We start from the raw sequence: 19212 nt of genomic DNA, 5'->3' as shown, positions 1-19212 counted from the left end.
ATATCTCCAAAGATAGGACTCCCTCACTGTGCTGCATCATGTAGGTGAAGGTGGAGAACACATTTGAACTCTACTGTTTTAAGCAAAAACAGGTCAAATCACAATGTGATTCAAGTTATTTATTTAATCTTCTTTTTGTGAGATGCTCAGATAGCTTTGATAGCTCTCTAAGCTGCCCCCCTGTTTGCATAAATGTTTGGTTTCCAAATTAGGTTTTGTTTCTGCCCTTTTTCTTAAAGCACTGTTTGGCCTGCACTGGAGATATTTAGAGGCTTCCCCCACTGTTGATGGTAAAGCCAGCAAAGATGAACAGTTTTCATATCACACTTTTGATGGGTAAGTGATGCATGCTTGCTATTGAAGTTGAAAACCCAAGAAACCACAGAAAGTCTCCCAGAGTCATTGAGGTTTTGTTTCTGAGGTGGAAAGCCACTCAAACAAATCTGAATCTTTTCACTCCAAGCTTCTGCTCTTAAGATAGGTGCATTAGCAAAGCAAGTGTTCTTGATATTTTCACATTGTCACATTTCAATGTTCCCAGGCTCCCTGTGGTACCTAATGGGCAGATGCTACTCTCTTGGGCAAGGTAAGTCACCAATGGGCCAAATTATTCAGCAACCACACATGCACACGCACGCACACACACATATGAATAGTGTACTTTCCATGGATGTATTTGAATGTAATGTAAAAATTTCTCTCTGATCTCTCTGATTTTCTTGAAATTTTTACATTTTCTCTCAAATTTTCTTGGAATTTTGACAGTTGTAAAATATCTACCAATTATGTTTGCAATGTATTTAAGTAATTTTGAATAAGAGCTTCAAGTAATTGTAATATAGAAAAGAGAAAGGAGAGCTGCCTGGAAGGCAGCAGATCAAGTGGCACACTACATCCACTGTCTTCCCCCTTCAATATTAAGGCACAAGAAGTGAGACAGGTTTTCAGTTTTGCAGTGTCTTTTTGTGTTGCAATGTTGTCTGTTATTTATTGCGATGCTTGTTTTATATGTCACTGTTACCAGGCTATATATGCCAAAGACAATTCCCATTTTGAATCTAAATCAAAATTATAAAACAATACATTTTGAATTTTAATGTACACTGCTGGCATAAATTATGGAAACACTGCATATATAAACAGAGTATGATTATTAATGCTATATTTTGCAACAAGTTCTAGTTTTGGCATAATCAATGTAATGTGTAAAAAATGCAATACCTTAATGAAACAAAAATAATTGGCATTTGTTTTAAATAAGTAATAATGATTACACCTTTCTATATGTATTAATGCATGCGTACACAGTTGAGCAGGCTAATGTGCTGTTGTAAATTTTACTGTAAATTTGTTGTAAGTTTTTCTTTGTCCAGTATTTTGATATTCCTATTACTGATGGTGACATAATGTCCTCACCGCTTGTGGTCAAGAAGATAACTGTTTTGAACACATTTTTACAAATTAAAACGGCTCAGAGAAACAACAACAGAAGAAAAGGCAAAGATAAATGACTAATTTTAAAGCACAGTGTTTCCATAATATGTGACATTACTTTCAATGAGTAAATTCCTATGTAAAAGACTCATTACTTGTTTGTATCATTTTATATATGATTTGAAATGAAAAATATGAGAAAAAAAATATTAGTCCAAATTCCATTGTGAGATTTACATTTACATTTACATTTTAGTCATTTGGCAGACGCTTTTAATCCAAAGCGAGAAATACAAGTGCATAGGTTCTTCCACAAGTCAAAGCATCACATCCATCACTAGGAAAATATACATGAAATGCTGTTCTAAACATATAGCCATCATAAGTGCAAATCTTTTTTTGTTTATTATTATTTTTTTGGGGGTGTAAAACCCCACAGCTAACCCAATGACGGAATTTAGCGGGGGCCGAAGGGGGTTTTGCGTGCTTGTCCTTCTGGCGTTGCTGGGAGAACATTAGTTGGGTTAATTATTATCCTCCGTACAAGAACAGAGCACAATTATGTTTAAGAATATACTGGGTCCGTTGCCATGGGTCGGATATGGATTGACCTGCCCCATATCCCGCTTATAGCTGGCCAGAAATGGATCAGTACAATTCTTAATATTCTCCGTTCTCAAACGGGGCCGTATTGTACGCTTAGTGGTTACTATAGTTTTACTCCTTTATCTGACTCCATTTAAAATATAATTTAGCAATTTGGGTTTGCAACTTACGCGGACCTCGGGAGTGATTACATTCGACTTGTACCTGCGCCACCATTACTCAATAGATGCTCCCGGGATTAGCATTACTGCTGAAATCTCAGTTCGGTGGAGAACTCAGAGGCTGAGGGTCCAGTCAACACAATACTTGCAAACCTGCCCTGATAGTTGCGAGCCCAGGTCGGCGTAGCATTAACTGGGCTCCTTCGAGCTAATTTGGCAGGAACCGGCGCCGTAACGCCCAAGGGTTCCCTTCGCACCAAATCACAAGAGCCATGCGTCCCCCGACCCTTAAGGGACAGAAATTGCTGGCCGCACAGCTTAGAACTACCACAGGTGGACCGCCCCGCCGATCGGTCGGTCTTCGGCCACCATTTCAAGCAATAGATAGTTACAAGCAAAATAGTTTATTCGCAGACAGGTAGGTTATTAGCTTTAGAATATCACAATCAAGTATAAAATATACAAATTAAGAATAGAGATAGAGTAAATAATCATACCTAGCCTGCTTGGACTACACACAAACACAGAGTATAGAATATGCCGTATGGAAAGTCGAATACGATCTTCCTGATACTTACATACATGTACAATATGCTGTGTGGGAAGTCGAATACGATCTTCCACCGCTACACATACATACATACATACATACCCAAGACATGTTGTGTGGGAAGTCGAATACGATCTTCCCAGATTGGTCTGTCTCCCTTGCTTTTATGCCAAATCATACGTTTGAAACCAGGCGGCAGTGCCATAAATCAACCTGGAGGGGTGGTCAAATCTGGAATTTAGACCCCCACCGTTGGGGGTTGTTGAGTAGGGAAAATGAGATGATTACCAGGAGAGGACGTGTAGGTTTTCCCTTGGGATACTGAAACTATAGTTTATTAAATTCCATTTGGTATGAAATGTATCTCATCCGATTCCTTGATTTTATCAGATCACATCCATACCAAACAGATTACCCTTATGTTTTATTATGTTGCAGTTATCATGAAACTTCCCTCCTGATTATCCATTTTACATGCAATTCCTGTTACCATTACATAAGACTTAATGCAATAATACAAGGATCACATGGGCAATGTTTTCAAGGTGTTACCGGGTCTATTTACTATCTTAATAGCAGTTTTGAATATTTAATCTAAGAGAGCAGTCACCGGTGTAATGACAGCAGTGCCCAAATGAGGGCACTGTGGCATTGTCCGGAGTCTTCCCCCTTGGAAGTGACCAGGTATGGGGTCACAGGGAGGTCACCAATGTTCGGGAGGATTCTTTTCCCATGACCCAACTGGCCTTGGACCACTCATACATCTTAACTCCCCAACAGGTAGTCTAAACAACATTGAAACCCCAGCTCTCAGTCCCCTCACAAATGGCAGCCCTTCCTGACCTTAACCACTATGCTACAGGCCACCCCATCATATCTATGAATGCTGTAGTTGGGAGTTTTCATGATAACTGCATTATGCTGTAAATATGTCTTTGTGCCTCTCATGGTAATATACCTTTTGGATAAACCTGATTTGGGTGAATGAAAGGAAAGGAGACATTCCAGACTGTTTGGTTTCTTCTCCTTATCTCCGAAATCCAGGCCTTAGTTCTTGACCGTAAATGTGAGTCACCCATCTATAATTTACAACCAGGCCCACCAGGCAGGGGGCTAAAACACATGGCTTCTACAGAGACAGCTTTTGCCCAGTTTCCCCTCGGCTCCTGAATGGTTGTGATATCAAAGGTAGACTGTTACAAAAACTAGACCATTACACCAGTCGCACTGAACCAATCAGAATAACACCAAACATCAACATATTCTGACCTGGGATTATCATGAAACATCTTTATGCCCTCTCCAGTACTCCTGTACTCAAATCCTGTAGGAATGTGAGAAAAGAAGGGGGGCCCCCAGGGCCTAAGAAGGTGCCTCTAAGAATCCTTCTCTAGCCCCCACAGGCATGCGTGCCAACGGTGGGGGCTAACAATGTATACTCCAGGAGGGGGGAAGTCAGCAAGCTGACCAGCGCATGAGACCAAATGTTACTTATGACTGGCTTACAGGGGGGTTAGACAAGGGGGATAGGGATATCAGAAAGGGGGGCGGGGGAAATCAGGAGGGAGGACTAAGGTAGAGTTTGAAAAGGTGTGTTTTTAGTCTGCGTCGAAATAGGTAGGGATTCTGCTGTCCTGACAGTGATAGGCAAGTAATTCCACCACTGAGGAACCAGAACGGAAAACAGGCGTGAACGTGCAGCTCGACCGCCAGCTGCACGTAGAGAGGGAACCATAAGGCGACCAGAACTGGCAGACCGGAGTGGTCTAGCTGGGGAGTACGGAGTGATCAAGGATTGTATGTAAGGTGGGGCAGTCCCCTTAGCAGCCTGAAATGGCAACACTAGAGCCTTGAATCGGATGCGCGCGGCAATAGGAAGCCAGTGGAGGCCAATGAGAAGCGGGGTGACATGAGCCGACCTGGGCTGACTGGTGATCAGGCGGGCTGCAGCATTCTGGACCAGCTGGAGGGGCTTGCTGGCACACGCTGGGAGACCGGCTAGGAGGGAATAGCAGTAATCCAGGCGGGAAATGACGAGCGCCTGGACTAGGAGCTGGGTGGCTTTCTCCGTCAGGAGATGACAGATACGGCGTATATTGTACAGAAAGAACCTGCAGGTTCTGGCAGTGGAGGATACTTCTGGAGCCAGGGTGAGGCAGTTATCAAGAGTCACCCCAAGATTCTTTGCCGTACGGGAGGAGGAAACTACAAAGTCCTCAACAGTCAGTGAGAGGTCGATTGACGGAGAGGACTTAGCAGGGATGTAGAGAAGCTCAGTTTTGGCAAGGTTAAGCGTCAGGTGGTGGGATGTCATCCACGCAGAGATATCAGCCAAGCAGGCAGAGATCTGTGTGGTGGCTTGGGTATCGGGGGGGAAGGAAAGAAAGAGTTGGGTGTCATCGGCGTAAGAGTGATAAGAACAGCCATGGGAAGAGATAACAGAACCAAGAGACATGGTGTATAGCGAGAAGAGAAGAGGACCAAGAACTGAGCCCTGCGGGATTCCAGTTTGTAGGGGGTGAGGGTCAGAGACTGAGCCCCTCCAAGTCACCTGGTAGGAGCGACCAGAGAGGTAGGAGGAAAACCAAGTGAGTGCAGACCCTGTGACACCCATCCCAGACAGCGATGAGAGCAGAATCTCATGGTTGACTGTATCGAAGATAAAATAATAGTTGTATTGACAAACGTAATGACATAGTTTGGTGTTTTCTCATCCCCCATTTCGTCAGCAGTGTAAATTACACAGCAGATAATGCAGGGACAACCCCTCCATTAGTGGTAACCAATCCAGTGGCACACCTTACTACCAATTGGCAGTTGAATGCAGATTTTTATCAATTGAATGAGGTGCACTTTGATAGGCTTGGAGTGAAAACCAACAGGATGGTAGAACTCCAGGAACAGGGGTGGTTACCACTGCCCTAGACCAATGCATTCACTGTTGCTCTCCAAGAGCCACAGGATGTGCAGGTTATTGTTGCTACAGTTCTCGGTGACTAGTACTTCGGACGGCCACCAGAGGGCAGCAGCCTCTACATCCTCGTGTTTTCCAGTCTCATCCGAGTAAATTGTCTGTGATTATTTGATTATTGGTTCTCATTAGTTTGCTGCCATTTGTTACTTTAGGTTATTGGCTGCATGTGTGTCTCTGTGTATATATGTTCCCCATTTCCTCTGTTTTGTAGTAGTGTCTTTGTGTGAAGTACCATGGTCTATGATAGTGTGTTGTGGTTTCCAGTCACTGCCAGGATTTTGCCAATTGGTTTTGGATTGACCCTTTATTAATGTAGGTATTTCTTTATTTTAGTTTAGTTTCCTTGATTTATTTTTTTTTGTCATTAAAGTTTCTTGGTTTTGACTTCGTTCCTGCCTTTTGTGTGCTTCTCTATTTGAGTCCCATAACTGGGTGCTGTGACCATTCTCACTCGCCTGAGATTTTAAAGAGAAAACAAAAATCACCTGCCCTGCAGCTCTTAAATGGCGAGACTGAATATCACTCCCTTATTTATGCCATGTAAGTGAATTCTTGCATTTTGGGGGACAGGGGGAGTTCATACAAATAAACCTGTGCTGTTCTCTATAGTTCCTAAATATCAGTCTGCCATTTAAACAGCTGCTTTTGTGCCATCAAGGTTTTTTTGCGTACTCAAAATTGGTCCCCTAATATCCCAATTGTATTTTGTGTCTCATTTCCATTTGCTAATGGTTTTCTGCACAACAACCGGTAGAAGTAAACTCATATCCACCTCTGCTGAAGTGATTTTTTCCCCCTGTCCCAATGGCAAATACAATTGATTATGATGTTGTCGTATTAGGTGCAGTCATAGTAATTCAGTATGTCATTCTTGGGATGTCAGTTTAACACAATATAGATGGATTTCCTTTTGAGATTTAATTGAAAGATGTAATCGTCTTGCTGGACGTGCGCACATACTGATGCTGCATAGCCAAGTGACACTTTCTATTCATCTGATGTAGCCAATGGCGACATCAGACTGGTCAACGGGTCCCAAGCCTGCTCTGGGAGAGTGGAGCTCTATCTGGGTGGTCAGTGGGGGACCGTGTGCGATGACCGGTGGGGCCTGCTCGATGCTGCAGTGGTGTGCAGACAGCTGGGCTGCGGGGACGCCGTCTCGGCTCCGCATTCGGCCTACTTCGGAAAAGGGCTCGAGCCGACCTGGATGGATGAGGTGCAGTGCACTGGCGTGGAATCCTACCTCACCGACTGCGCACACATTGGGAGCGCACAGGAGGACTGTGCCCACAGTGAAGATGCTGGCGTTGTCTGCTCAGGTAAGGGGAAGGGGAAGGGGGAGGCTCATGTCTTGGAGAGGTTTTTATTATTTTTTTTAAAACTATTTGTTTCCAAAGATCCTGATTGCCTTTGAATGTATGCTCGCCAAGCACTTTATTAGGTAGTTATTAGACTTCTTTTTTAGACTTCTCCTGTGAGCTTTCACTAGTCTGGCCATTCTCCTCCAACGTTACATTACATCAAATTACATTAATGACATTTGGCAGACGCTCTTATCCAGAGCGACGTACAACAAAGTGCATACCTGTAAGTGCGCTGAAAGACCCTAGAGGGAAGTACAATTTCAACTGCTACCTGCACAACCAGGGCCTATATGATCATCTGATTTTTAAAAATTACATTTATATATATACAGGGAAAGGTGCAGCTTGAAGAGGTGCGTCTTCAGTCTGCGCTTGAAGATGGCAAGAGATTGACGTCTCTCATTAATAATGCGTTTCTCTCTGCAGAACTGCTGCTCACAGGATTTTTTTGTTTTTTGTACCCTTCTTTGCAAACTCTAGAGATTAGTGTGTGTGAAAATCTGAAGAGATCAGCAGCTTCTGAGATACTGAAACCACCCTGTCTGCCACCAACAATCACGGTCAAAGTCACTTAGATCACGTTTTCCCCATTCTGATGGTTGATGTGATTGTGTGCATTGCACTGCCACACAATTGGCTGATTAGATCTTTTTTTATTCCTATAATGTTATTATGAATTAATGTATTCATTTTTATCTCTTGTAATCATTTGCTTTTCGATAGCATACATGATGCGAAGCCTGCAAGTTTGCCATCATCACCCTGTCATCCATCTTTGACAGATTGTGGGGATGACCTCAACATCTGTGGTCCCAATGCAAAGTGCATCAACACTCCTCAGGGTCACAATTGCACCTGTCACGATGGGTTTTTTGTAATCATATCAGGCTCCATGCCCAGCACCTCAAACCCCTGTGAAGGTCAGACCATCCCAACTACTCTCAGAATTGAGAACAGAAGTGGGTTAGCTGACAGTGTGTGATACTGAGTAGATGTGCTGTGTCTTGCAGATGTGGATGAGTGTGCCGAAAACGCATGTGGTGCCAACGCTGAGTGCTTCAACACTCCACAAAGCTATAAGTGCACCTGCCTGGATGGGTACATCTCTTCTGGACCTATCTGGGAGGATGGAGTTACCGTGTGCATGAGTAAGTGGTGGATGGAATTATTTTTTAGTTCAAGAATCTTCTGAGGTCTCATTTTTTCAGTATTTATATTCTCTTCCTCAAAATCAATGATCTCTCTCTTTAGGTTCAGAGGAATTTCTTGCCTCTTTCAACCCTCCAGAGGTAAGTTGGTAACTGAAGAAAAACTGACAGTGGGAAGGGCATTAAATGATCAATACAGATACAGATGGTCACTATTTCCTCCTTCACAGGGCCAATCACCTGAGATGTTCTTCCTCAGCAACATCAACAAGGATTTGGAGGACAACCCAGATATTGTTCTGTCTGAGAAGGTTTGTCCTGGGAGCTAAGATCCTGACTTGAGTACTGTGTATTCGAATTTGAGTCAATGGACATGAGCAGAGGGGGTTGTGGTTTTGCATGACTAATCTGTTAATTTAGCGACAAAGATTAGAAGCAAAACATCCAAAGGCCCATGACTAGTCAGAGCACAATGATGGACTTCAGGGGAATTGACATTTTATGCTCTTGGCAGTACCTGCTAGGAGTAAAATAAACAGATAAGGTTCTACTTGGATTGCTCCAAGTATGTGCAAGCAGGTGTTATAGTGTTGAGTCATAAACCACAACTGGGAATTCCAAATGGTTATGGGAGAATTATGGAGTAAATCAGTATGTTTGAAGTGTTTTTCAGCTGTGTGAGTTCAGCTGTGTGAGTTTAGCTTCCTTGTGGATCTGATTTGGGCACATGCCCGATATACAGTAGTCAGTGCCTAGACAAAGGTTGAATGACACGGACCTTTTTACTCTAACTTTGCCTTTGACTCCCACAGACAGTGACTAGTTTCCTGAGCATGACCTTGTCTGCTGCAGACATGTCCCTTGTGGAGGGAAAGGGTGGTACTGCAGAGGTAGCCAGCATCCTCCTGAAAATCATTGAGGGGCTGGTGTCTGCCCTGGTGGAGCCCACTGAGACCCAGGCTAACAAATCTGTGAAGACACCAACCATGGGTAACACACTGGACAGGAGTCAATGGCTAGTTAGTTTCGGATGTCCAATAGAAACTTATAGACACAAACCTAAAGGTTATAGAATGACTGGTCAGCAAAACTTGATATGGGCCTGGTAGTAGTAAAACGGGCACTCAAAGAGTTAAGCCAGATAATCTTTAAACCACTGGCAAGTATTTTTAGACAGTCTTTAGAAACTGGAGAAATACCAGATGACTGGAAACAAGTAATATAATACCAACATATAAGGAAGGCGACTGTATCGATCTAGGAAACTACAGACCCGTCAGTCTAACTTGTATCACATGTAAAATACTAGAATCTATCAATCGGGACAAACTGGAATTATATACCTTCCTCTGTGAAACAACGCAAGCAGAGGAAATGCTCACGTGTGAGCAGTGTAATGCATTTCATTGTTAACATGCTGAAAGCAGTTTAAGTTGAGCTGGGTAGTTATAAGCTACCTGCTTGTCAGCTGTTCACAGATGCTGTATTTTTACAAAATATTGCCAAGATCATCCCTTGCTCGTTTGTGTAACCTTCCACCTACAGATTCATTTTGTAGTCTGTAGTTTTCTATTTTTCAGAAATCAACATGCACACATTTAGCATTTTAAACTTGTGGCGTGTAATTTGCTTTAATGTTATGTTATTGCTTTCAAGAATGCATGATGGTAGCATTTCTTGCTTAGGTGTCTAAGACAGACAGATTGTTGACCCTGGGAATTAATTGAATTAACTGCCTGCTTTTTACAACATTTATGAATCTGCACATCAATTTAAACTATTTTTATGTGTGGTGACTGAATTATGAAATTAATAATATACATTGCCTGTATGTACAAGCCTGTCCAATAAGCATTAATAACAAACAATCCTGAAATAGGCTGTTCTCCCTTGTTCTCATGCCAAAAACATGATCACAATTATTTACCATTATTCAGGCTGACCTAAGCCCCAAATAATGCTTCTTCTAGATACATAATGAATTGTTTACTCTTCTGCTTGAAAGTGATGCATGTATATTTCCCCCTATAGAGATTAGTGCAGTGGCCATTGGACCAGAGGCAAATATGACTGAGATGCCTGCGATACTTGCCAAGGGAAACATGATGGCAGTCAATCTTGCAGCTGTTGCAAAGAACAACAATGGTAAGAGCTGAAGGCCAGTAAGGATGATATGAAGTGATGATAATGTTAAATGAAATTTTGCTGGTGATGCTGATGATGAAGTGGTGATGAAGATGATGATGGAGCATAACCAGTGTCTCTCTCACCCAGGATCTGCTTCTGCTGTTCTGATGTCAGTCAATGGGATGGAGAAGGTCCTGAGTCCCAGTTTCTTCGAGAGTGAAAATGTCACGGAGATGTATTCTGACATCATCACCGCCACACTGCCTAAGACAAAACACAAGGAGCTCCCTGAGCCTGTCAACTTCACTGTGTTCCACAAGAAGGTACAGAACTGGGCAGTTCACAGTAGAGGAGCTGCATTTCATGACGTGACTCAAACTTTTATGCTAATTTAGTAATAAGACTCATGACTAGCTTTCTCTCCCACACACATTGCTCTGACACACCTTTGTGCTCTGTCCCTCTCTTGTACTGGTCAGTAGAAGTTCCAGGCTGGGCTGGTTACCTGTGTGTACTGGCAGGAACAGGGGAAGGAGACTCACTGGTCAGTGGATGGGTGCACAGCCTCCTTCTCCAATGAGAACCACACAGTATGCAGCTGTACCCACCTCTCCACCTTCGCCCTCCTCCTGCAGACGGAGGAACAGGTAGGGTGTCCCTCAGTGTTGCAGAGTAGGACATGAGCACAGGACTAGATACTCGAACAGAGATGTGCTCTTTGTATCTCTACAGAAAAAGGATGAGGACAATTCTTTGCTGGAGGTGGTGAACCTGGTCTGTATGAGTGTGGGTCTGGCCTTCCTCACCCTCACCATCCTCACATTCCTGCTCTTTCGCTGGAATCCAAAAATCAACAACACCGCCCGCCTCCACCTCAGTATCAGCCTCTTCTTGGGTCACCTGCTCTTCCTTGTGGGTGTGTCTCGCACTGAGAATGCGGTAAGGATCTGAGAATATGTATAATGTAATATGTAATATATGTATGTATATGGGCAGTCTCTAGCTTAGTGGTTACGGTGCTTGTCTGGGACCTTGAAGGTTGGTGGTTCAAGCCCCTTTATAGCCACATAAAGATCAGTGCAGCTATTCGGTCCTTGTGCAAGGCCCTTAACCTCATTGCTCCAGGGGGGTTGCTTTGGATAAAAGTGTCAGCTGAATAACTAATGTATAAAACTGTGGTGGTATAGTAAACAAAGGCATTGCTGTTTTTTGACCGATTTTTAGGAATATTTCCAAAGGTGGGCAGAATGTCATTAAAAATAATAAGATCTCTTTGATTCATCCAATGATATTGAGCATTTGGAAAATTTGTCCAAGTGATGCAACTACTTAGCAAATCAGCACATTGGGAGATAAAAATACATCTCCTATTGGGAGAACATTTCCTTGTGGGGGGGGGGGGGGGAATGACTGATGGGTGGCTAAAAGACCTATACTGGAGCCAACCACTCCAGTATAGTGAAGTGAACAAAGTGTGTTTTTGACCACTTGGATTTAACTTGAAATTTCAAATCTCAAATTGTTAAACACACAAACTTTTTTCACATTTATTTGCAGTACAAAATGTAGCTGACTAAATTAGCATCATGATGGCAATTGAAAATTGATATTGTCCACTTATGGTTTGATGTTCCCTGTATGGATATCCAGTATAATCTAATTGTGTCCATCCAGGCTGTTTCACTGAGATTTTACACAGATGCAATAGGCCTAAATAGGCCAGTGTTCATGCTGTTCATTCAACAAACTCAACAGCACCATCTTTACAAATACAAAGACATGGATACTCACAAACACCCACAGATGTAGTTGTGCACAGTTGTACCAAAAACTACTTTATATGGAAGTATGCCAACAGTGTAAATATGACCGATTACTGATGATTAATGCTGGGTGTTATATATAGCAGACAATACTCGGTGAAGTGGCGTAGTAGTCATGCAAAGAAATCCGTTTTTTAAATACCTAGAATATCAGATCTCATGTGCATAATTATACTGTGACGTCAAAAACCATCTCCAGAACTGACACGGACGAGAGTCATATTCTGCATTACACATTGTTTAATACATTTTATTCATTTTAACCTGCTTCCTCTTGACTCGCACCACTGCACCCGTAGCAGTTTACAGTCCTAACAGACATAGGCTAGACAACGTAGGATACCTGTAGCTACCCCGTAGTCACATATACATGAGTGCTGTCACAAGGCTACATTAACGGAGGTATGGTCGTGCTAGATAATGTCCGAACCACACTTGCATGCAAAACACGAAAACCGCCAGCCTCGTCGTTTCACCGCTCTGGGACCAATATACGTGAAAAATCTTTTGGTTTTTAATCTTCCAATTAATCCTGAAAATCTCATAACAATCCGTTTGGTAGTTTTTATTTGTGCGCTCTTCTACAAAACTTTTAAAAGCGTTTTACAGTTTCTCACCCAGAACAAGTCCTACTTTTAAACGGACTAATGCCTTGTGCTACGGTTGTTTTTAAAATGGACATTTTCCAAACTAGGCCCCGTTGAAAATGAATGGTGAAGAGTTAGCTTGTCTGTTAGCCAGTAACTCTGTAATGTATGGTATGGCACAACTGCAAGCCACGCACTTCATGGAACATATGGATTAGACATTGGCAGAGCCATATCGAGCCAACAACATCGCGGAACGGAAGTGACTTCACTTTACATTATCATTTTGGGGTGAAATATGAATTTACTTTATTTAATGAGCACCCATAATCATAGAGAAAGGACTTCACTTTATCAATAAAGCCTACATATGTCTTACTGAAGACAATGAACTCCTGCGTTCCTCTGAAAATAATTTATTTGGTTGTTGATTCAAAGAGAATATTTGATTGAATCCTCAGAAGCCTGCCCAATGGTACATGAAGTAGACCACCATAGTTACAGTACCCATAGCAGGTATTAATGCATTGTGTGTTGGAAGCCTTGTCAGTGTATAGGTCAAGATAATGTTCTCGGTGCTTCAGTGAATGTCCTGTCTGTTTCGGCTTTAGCCAATCATTATCTCTTCTTTAAAACATAGCTTTTGGGTTGAATATGAGCAAGGTCTCAACCAACGCATACCAGTACTCTGAGGTGGAGTGTCAACATTATTAAAACAATGTTGTAACAAGGGTGAACTACCCCTTCAATACATTTTCTTGAATTTGTTAATTTTTGCCAAGTCTATACAACTTTAGGCCCCTTCTCTCTAGTTGTTCAATATGATGTATATGTCTACTGCTATGATTGTGTGTACATGTATCTGATAATGCATGTATTCAGGTGTAATCAAATGTGGACATCTGATTAGTCTCCTCTGGCTCCCCCAGGTGGTGTGTGCAGTCATTGCAGGCACACTGCACTTCCTCTTCCTGTCCAGCTTTGTGTGGATGCTGCTGGAGACTCTGCAGCTCTTCCTGCTGGTCAGGAGCCTGTCCAAAGTGCAGGTCATCCAGAAGGAGGGGCTGAGGGCACTGTACCTCCTGCTGATTGGCTACGGAGCTCCCCTGGTGGTGGTGGGAGTGTCTGCAGCGGTGTTTTCAGGTGGTTATGGCAGCAAAGACACGTGAGTTTCTTTAGTTTGTATTTGAGCACCAGGATTGTTCAGATATAAATTTGATGTGATTTCCGTGTGTCTGGACCCATTCATTGTATTATTAAAGAGATCTTGGGGGGCTGCGGTGGCGCACAGCTAAAGTAACGGACCTTGATTCAGGCATCATAAAAAAATTAAAAAAAGAGATTGAGACTTTTAGGGTGCAAGTTGCATTCATATACTCGTATGAATCAGCAATATGGACACGGTAAAACTTTTGTTGTCTGTAGTCTTGGTCGGAAAACAAGAGACACATAAACAAAGATATTAGTAATTATTTTTTGTTTGCAATTTTCTTATGTGAACATGAAATAAATTGCTGGTGACATGTGCCAATGTTAGCCCTTTCAGTCCCAAGCCCAATATGAAGTATTGAAGTATAATCCCGGTGTAGCCACAATAAGATCTGCACAGCCGTTGGGCCCTTGAGCAAGGCCCTTAACCCTTCATTGCTCCAGGGGAGGATTGTCTCCTGCTTAGTCTAATCAACTGTACGTCGCTCTGGTTAAGAGCGTCTGCCAAATGCCAATAATGTAATGTCATGTAATGAAGTGGCTCCACCCAAACCGAAAAAGGTTTTTGGCTTTGCTTGAGAAAGTTGAGAATTTAATAGGGTTTTCATAGGGGCTCAAAACTATAGCATAGCACTAATTTTGAATGGTTGAAAAGGTATAAGGTCGAGAGGTTGGGTTTTTACAGTACATTTGAGTGTCATATGGCACTCTTGGGACTGAAAGGGTTCATGTGGCAGTGGTGTAACATAATGGTTATGAAACTGGGCTTGTCATTGAGTGGTTGTGGGTTCAGTTCTTATGTGGGGCATCACCCTGAGCAAGGTACTTTACCTGAATAAAAGTAGTAAATTGGCTTTATCTAAATTACGAATGAAGTCAGTTAAGAAACACAAGTCAATCAAGTTGAGCTATCAGGATATGCTGCTGAATGCAAATAATGTTGAAAAAATTCAGAAGGGACAAATATTTGTTTAAAACACATTATTTGTGCTTTGCTGAATATTGTATTTGGATTCAGGAACAGCCCTACGAAATGGTAAATGTCACGTTCCATGCCCTTTTTCCTTGTTTCCCTATTTCCTATGTGCTGTCTGTGCTCTTATTCTGGTCCTTGATTTCTCTTTCTCCCCATTAAGTGTCTCTGCCTTCCACAACATATTTGTATTTCCTTCCTGGCAATTGTCTCATCGGTTTATTTTTTTTTTTGTTTATTGTTTGTGTTGCTTGTTATAAGCCTGCCTGTGTCTGTCTTTCTATGCTTGTTCATTTTGTTTCCTGCTTATGCTTCTTCTTCTTGTTCTAGCCTCTGCTTTCCTGTCCTGGTACCCTGCCTGTTCTTTTGGCCCTTTTTTTTTTTTTTTTTCTGTCCAGCCACCGATCTGACCCTTGCTTACCCTGGATTTCCTCCTCTGCCCCAAACCATCCTCCAGCACTCCTGCCCCTGTGCTCTGGATTCCCCGGCTTCGACCTCCGCCTGTCCCTCAACTTCTGCCTGCCTGATCCCCAGTACCCAGTTTGCTTGCCTCATGGCCCACTGCCTGTACTTTATCACAAACTCTACACTCCCCTGTATTGCCCTGTTTTGCTATTGCTTGACCTTTTCCCTGTCGACCTACATTAAAACCTGCCGTTTTTTGCTTCATCCTGAGTCTGCTATTGGTCAGGGACCCTGACAGGTGAAATGGAATGTAAGCATGTGTGAAAGGTTGAGGCTGACTGTGTGGTGGCAGGCAGCTTTAAGTTAAAGCTTCAAAATTCAACCTCAAAAGAAAGAAAATCTAACAAAAATGTCTGACTGAAAACAACTTTATCCACAGGAAATGGGAGTGAGAATGCATAAGAAACAGACTCTGTCTTTCAATTTCAGGTGCTGGTTGAGCAAAGATCGAAACTTCCAGTGGAGTTTCATTGGTCCAGTGTGTGCTATTCTCACAGTATGTAGTCAAAGTATATTTTACAGAGCATAAGTCAGAGTTTTCATGAACATAAGCTTTAGGTTCTGGTCCCTGTGTGTGATTTCAACAGCTCAACTTGGTCTCATTTTGTGCGATCCTCTGGAGCCTGCAGCCTACTCTAGCCAACATGAAGAGTGACGTCTCCCAGTCTAAAGACACCAGGTCAGTGTGCGACAACACCCAGCCTAAATTATTGCTTTGCTGTAATCATTAGTTAATATTTAATATTAATAATATTTCATTATAATATCGCTTGTGTCTTGTTTTACATCTGCTATTTAGAGGCGGATACATTTCGTGCACAAATCGACCCTTGTTAGCTGTGTGAACTTCAATAAATTCAATAGAACATTATCAGGACATTATCAGCCACACTTATAATATCTATAATGGCCCACCTGTCTCTGCCTGTACATGCATGTGCGTGTGTATGTTTGTGCATGAATGCATGTGTATGTGTGTGTGTCTGTGTGTTGGGTTTATTTGTGGCTGTGTATTCCAGCCTGATTCGGCACTGATTTGAGGCATAGCTTATAAACATGGTAAATAATTAATAACCAGAAGAAAGAGAGGAAATCTTGCCATTATCCATATACCTACCTGTGGGCTGATAGAGATCTAACAGTAAATGTTTTATTTTCAGGCTGATTACTTTCAAAATTGCTGCCCAGTTTTTTGTTTTGGGATGTTCCTGGATCCTTGGGTTTTTCCAGAACAGTGTTATCTTAAAATATATCTTCATCATCCTCAACTCACAGCAAGGCACCTTCATCTTCATCGTTCACTGTCTGCTCAACAAAGAGGTGACCAGACCCTCGCCTGCATTGAGACTTGATGTCATGTTTGGTGAAGGGCTTGTTACATAGAGTAAGCGTTATCATATTGACTGATGCTGGACAGTGCTGATTGGTCCCTGTGTTGTGCAGGTGCGGGAGGAGTACAGGAGGTGGCTCTCTTGTCTGTGTAGAACCGAAGGGCCTTCAGGAGGCAGACACAAAGAGAATACTCTGACAGATTCTGGGGTAAGAGCCACTCTGAGGGCAGAATCTGTGCCTGGATTAAGGGTACAATAGCAGTGCCCCACCTTGGAATCAAGTCTACAACCTTAGATTTACAAGCCCAGTTCTATGACGTGGCTGTTTAACATAAATTGGGACACAAATTGGGACACCCTTAGACAAGTATTTTATTCAATGCTAACACTTTAAAAAAGGGTGTATCTCCTGACTAAACAATGGAGTAGTTCATGTCACAATGGCTCAGCGCAGAGCAGAAATACACACAAAGCAGGGATAAAGTAAAGAAACAAGAGTCTTTACAGGGCAAAATGGTTACACTTCTTGGGGCTCAGGCACTGCCCTGCTTGGCGGATGGCTCACCTCGCGGAGATGGTTCAGGGCAAGTCCAAAGTCTGTCGTGTGCACCAGCAGGTCGTCAAGGTACATATACGACACAGTGGCTCCGGGGCATGTCGGCTAACACCATGTCAGCTAACACCCTCTCCATGAGGTATTCGAAGGTGGCTGCCGCGTTGCGCTTGTCCGGGCATGACTGTGAGCTGCTGCAGACCTTGGCCAATGGTGAACGCCATCTTGGGTACGGCTGGGGCCGTCCAGGGGCTGTTGGGGGGGCTCCATCTCCCGGATTTTTGGCTCAGCTGCCTGCCACTTGGCCAGCTCTAGCCAATGAGGGTGCAGCCAGATGGGGGCTGTGGTGCTGCTGTCAATGTCATGCTGGACCAGCCCTGTACGCATGCAGTCTGTAGGTCCGCCTGTAGCGTAGTGGTTAAGGTACATGACTGGGACCCGCAAGGTCAGTGGTTCGATCCCTGGTGTAGCCACAATAAGATCCGCACAGCCGTTGGGCCCTTAACCCTACATTGCTCCAGAGGAGGATCGTCTCCTGCTTAGTCTAATCAACTGCTCTGGATGAAAGTGTCTGCCAAATGCCATTAATGTAATGTAATGGAATGGAATGACAAACCCATTCAGGAGGCTTACCCCTGCCCAAGTGGGGATGTTGAGCCCCAAAGAGCGAACAGGTCCAGCCCTATGTCAAAATCTGTGAAGTCAGAGCTGTCCGTCATAATGCTCAGGTTAGCCAAGTTAGGTTTGGTGATATTTGTATGCTGCAGAAGATGATAAATTGAGCCAGTAGGTGAAAAAACTGAATAGTGTGGCTTCTGCTTGGATAGTATCTGTATATGTTTTCAAGACATTATCTGTTCAATCCAAATAATGTAATTGTATCTGGTTATATCCCTACAAGGTGTCAACCTCCTCTACAACAAAGGGCAAGGAAGGATCAGGATGAGTCGGCACAGGATTTGATGTGAACCAGTGATTCGGCTCCATGAAGGCTGCTTCAGTCTCAGGACCATGAAAACCTGGAGCGAGACCTTTTAGTTAGAGCAGTTGAGAGAGCCACCGCAGAACTGAATCCCCAAATAAATCGCCTGTCGAAGTTGGCAAGGCCCAGGAAGTGCTGCACCTGCTTGTCTGAGTTGGGTCGTGGCCATTCCCTTATGGCTGTGTTACTTTCCCGGGATCTATTTCCATGCCTTCTGCGGATATTATGACACCAAGGAATACAACCTGCAGCTAATGGAACTCACGTTTCTCTGGCTTTACAAACGGTTGGTGTTCCGGGAGATGTTCCGGCAATTGGTGGACGGAGGGGTGGGGGGGGGGGGGGGCGATGCAGATGGAGCTGGCAAAGTGGAATAAAATACAAACATCCAGGAATAAAACATGCACATGAGATAATATCCAGGCGCAGATGAGCAGGGGGAAAAACTAGTGCCGAACAGGAGGGCTAGAACACAAAGGGCTGGAGTAGAAGAGGGAAATTATCACGAAGACTCGCCAAGCAGCAAAGGAGCCTACGAACATACAGTGGGCCCCGGAATTATCACCTCTGATGAATATGCACAAATAATAATAAAGTAAACTAAACGCGAATAGTTATTGACATAAGCTTTAACAACATGTGTAAAGGAATGTGCTTTTATTAATGATTCAATGGAATTTAATTTTCAAATAAAAAATTTTTTCCCCAAAAATCAGGTTGCACAATTATTGTCTAAATGCATTACTTTCAGGCTTTTAGAAGGCATTTTATCCAGAGTGAATTCTATATGCAACAGCATGCACTATATATATATATATATATATATATATATATATATATATATATATATATGAACATAGGCTTGAAATTAAATGTAGCCTATTTTATATTGCAGAGATCCTAAATGCAACACATTTCTTACACT

At 42.9% G+C, this 19212-nt stretch overlaps 1 protein-coding gene across 1 annotated transcript; it reads left to right on the top strand.

Moving 5' to 3' along the window:
- The first annotated feature begins 234 nt into the window (after positions 1-234).
- LOC133115368 (adhesion G protein-coupled receptor E2-like) lies at positions 235-18467 on the top strand. The gene is made up of 18 exons (XM_061225241.1): positions 235-336; positions 542-586; positions 6730-7044; positions 7872-8009; positions 8100-8237; positions 8341-8378; positions 8468-8548; positions 9050-9227; positions 10269-10382; positions 10512-10687; positions 10847-11011; positions 11097-11303; positions 13704-13939; positions 15851-15917; positions 16009-16100; positions 16582-16741; positions 16865-16960; positions 18207-18467. Exons 1-18 carry the CDS (start codon positions 288-290, stop codon positions 18249-18251), a joined length of 2340 nt encoding a protein of 779 aa, XP_061081225.1. The 5' UTR covers positions 235-287; the 3' UTR covers positions 18252-18467.
- The last annotated feature ends 745 nt before the right edge of the window (positions 18468-19212 follow it).

This window comes from Conger conger, chromosome 16 (genome assembly GCF_963514075.1).
Source record: "Conger conger chromosome 16, fConCon1.1, whole genome shotgun sequence".
NCBI lineage: Eukaryota > Metazoa > Chordata > Actinopteri > Anguilliformes > Congridae > Conger > Conger conger.
Note: the sequence above shows the minus strand (reverse complement) of the source record. Positions and strands in the feature narration are given on the sequence as shown.

What these genes read in the sequence shown, in the direction of transcription:
- LOC133115368 (XM_061225241.1), top strand. Translation starts at nt 288, where the DNA reads ATGGTAAAGCCAGCAAAGATGAACAGTTTTCATATCACACTTTTGATG. An exon ending in CCTCTTTCAACCCTCCAGAG is followed by an intron (nt 8,379 to 8,467) that starts GTAAGTTGGTAA and finishes CCTCCTTCACAG; the next exon opens with GGCCAATCACCTGAGATGTT. An exon ending in TGTTGCAAAGAACAACAATG is followed by an intron (nt 10,383 to 10,511) that starts GTAAGAGCTGAA and finishes TCTCTCACCCAG; the next exon opens with GATCTGCTTCTGCTGTTCTG.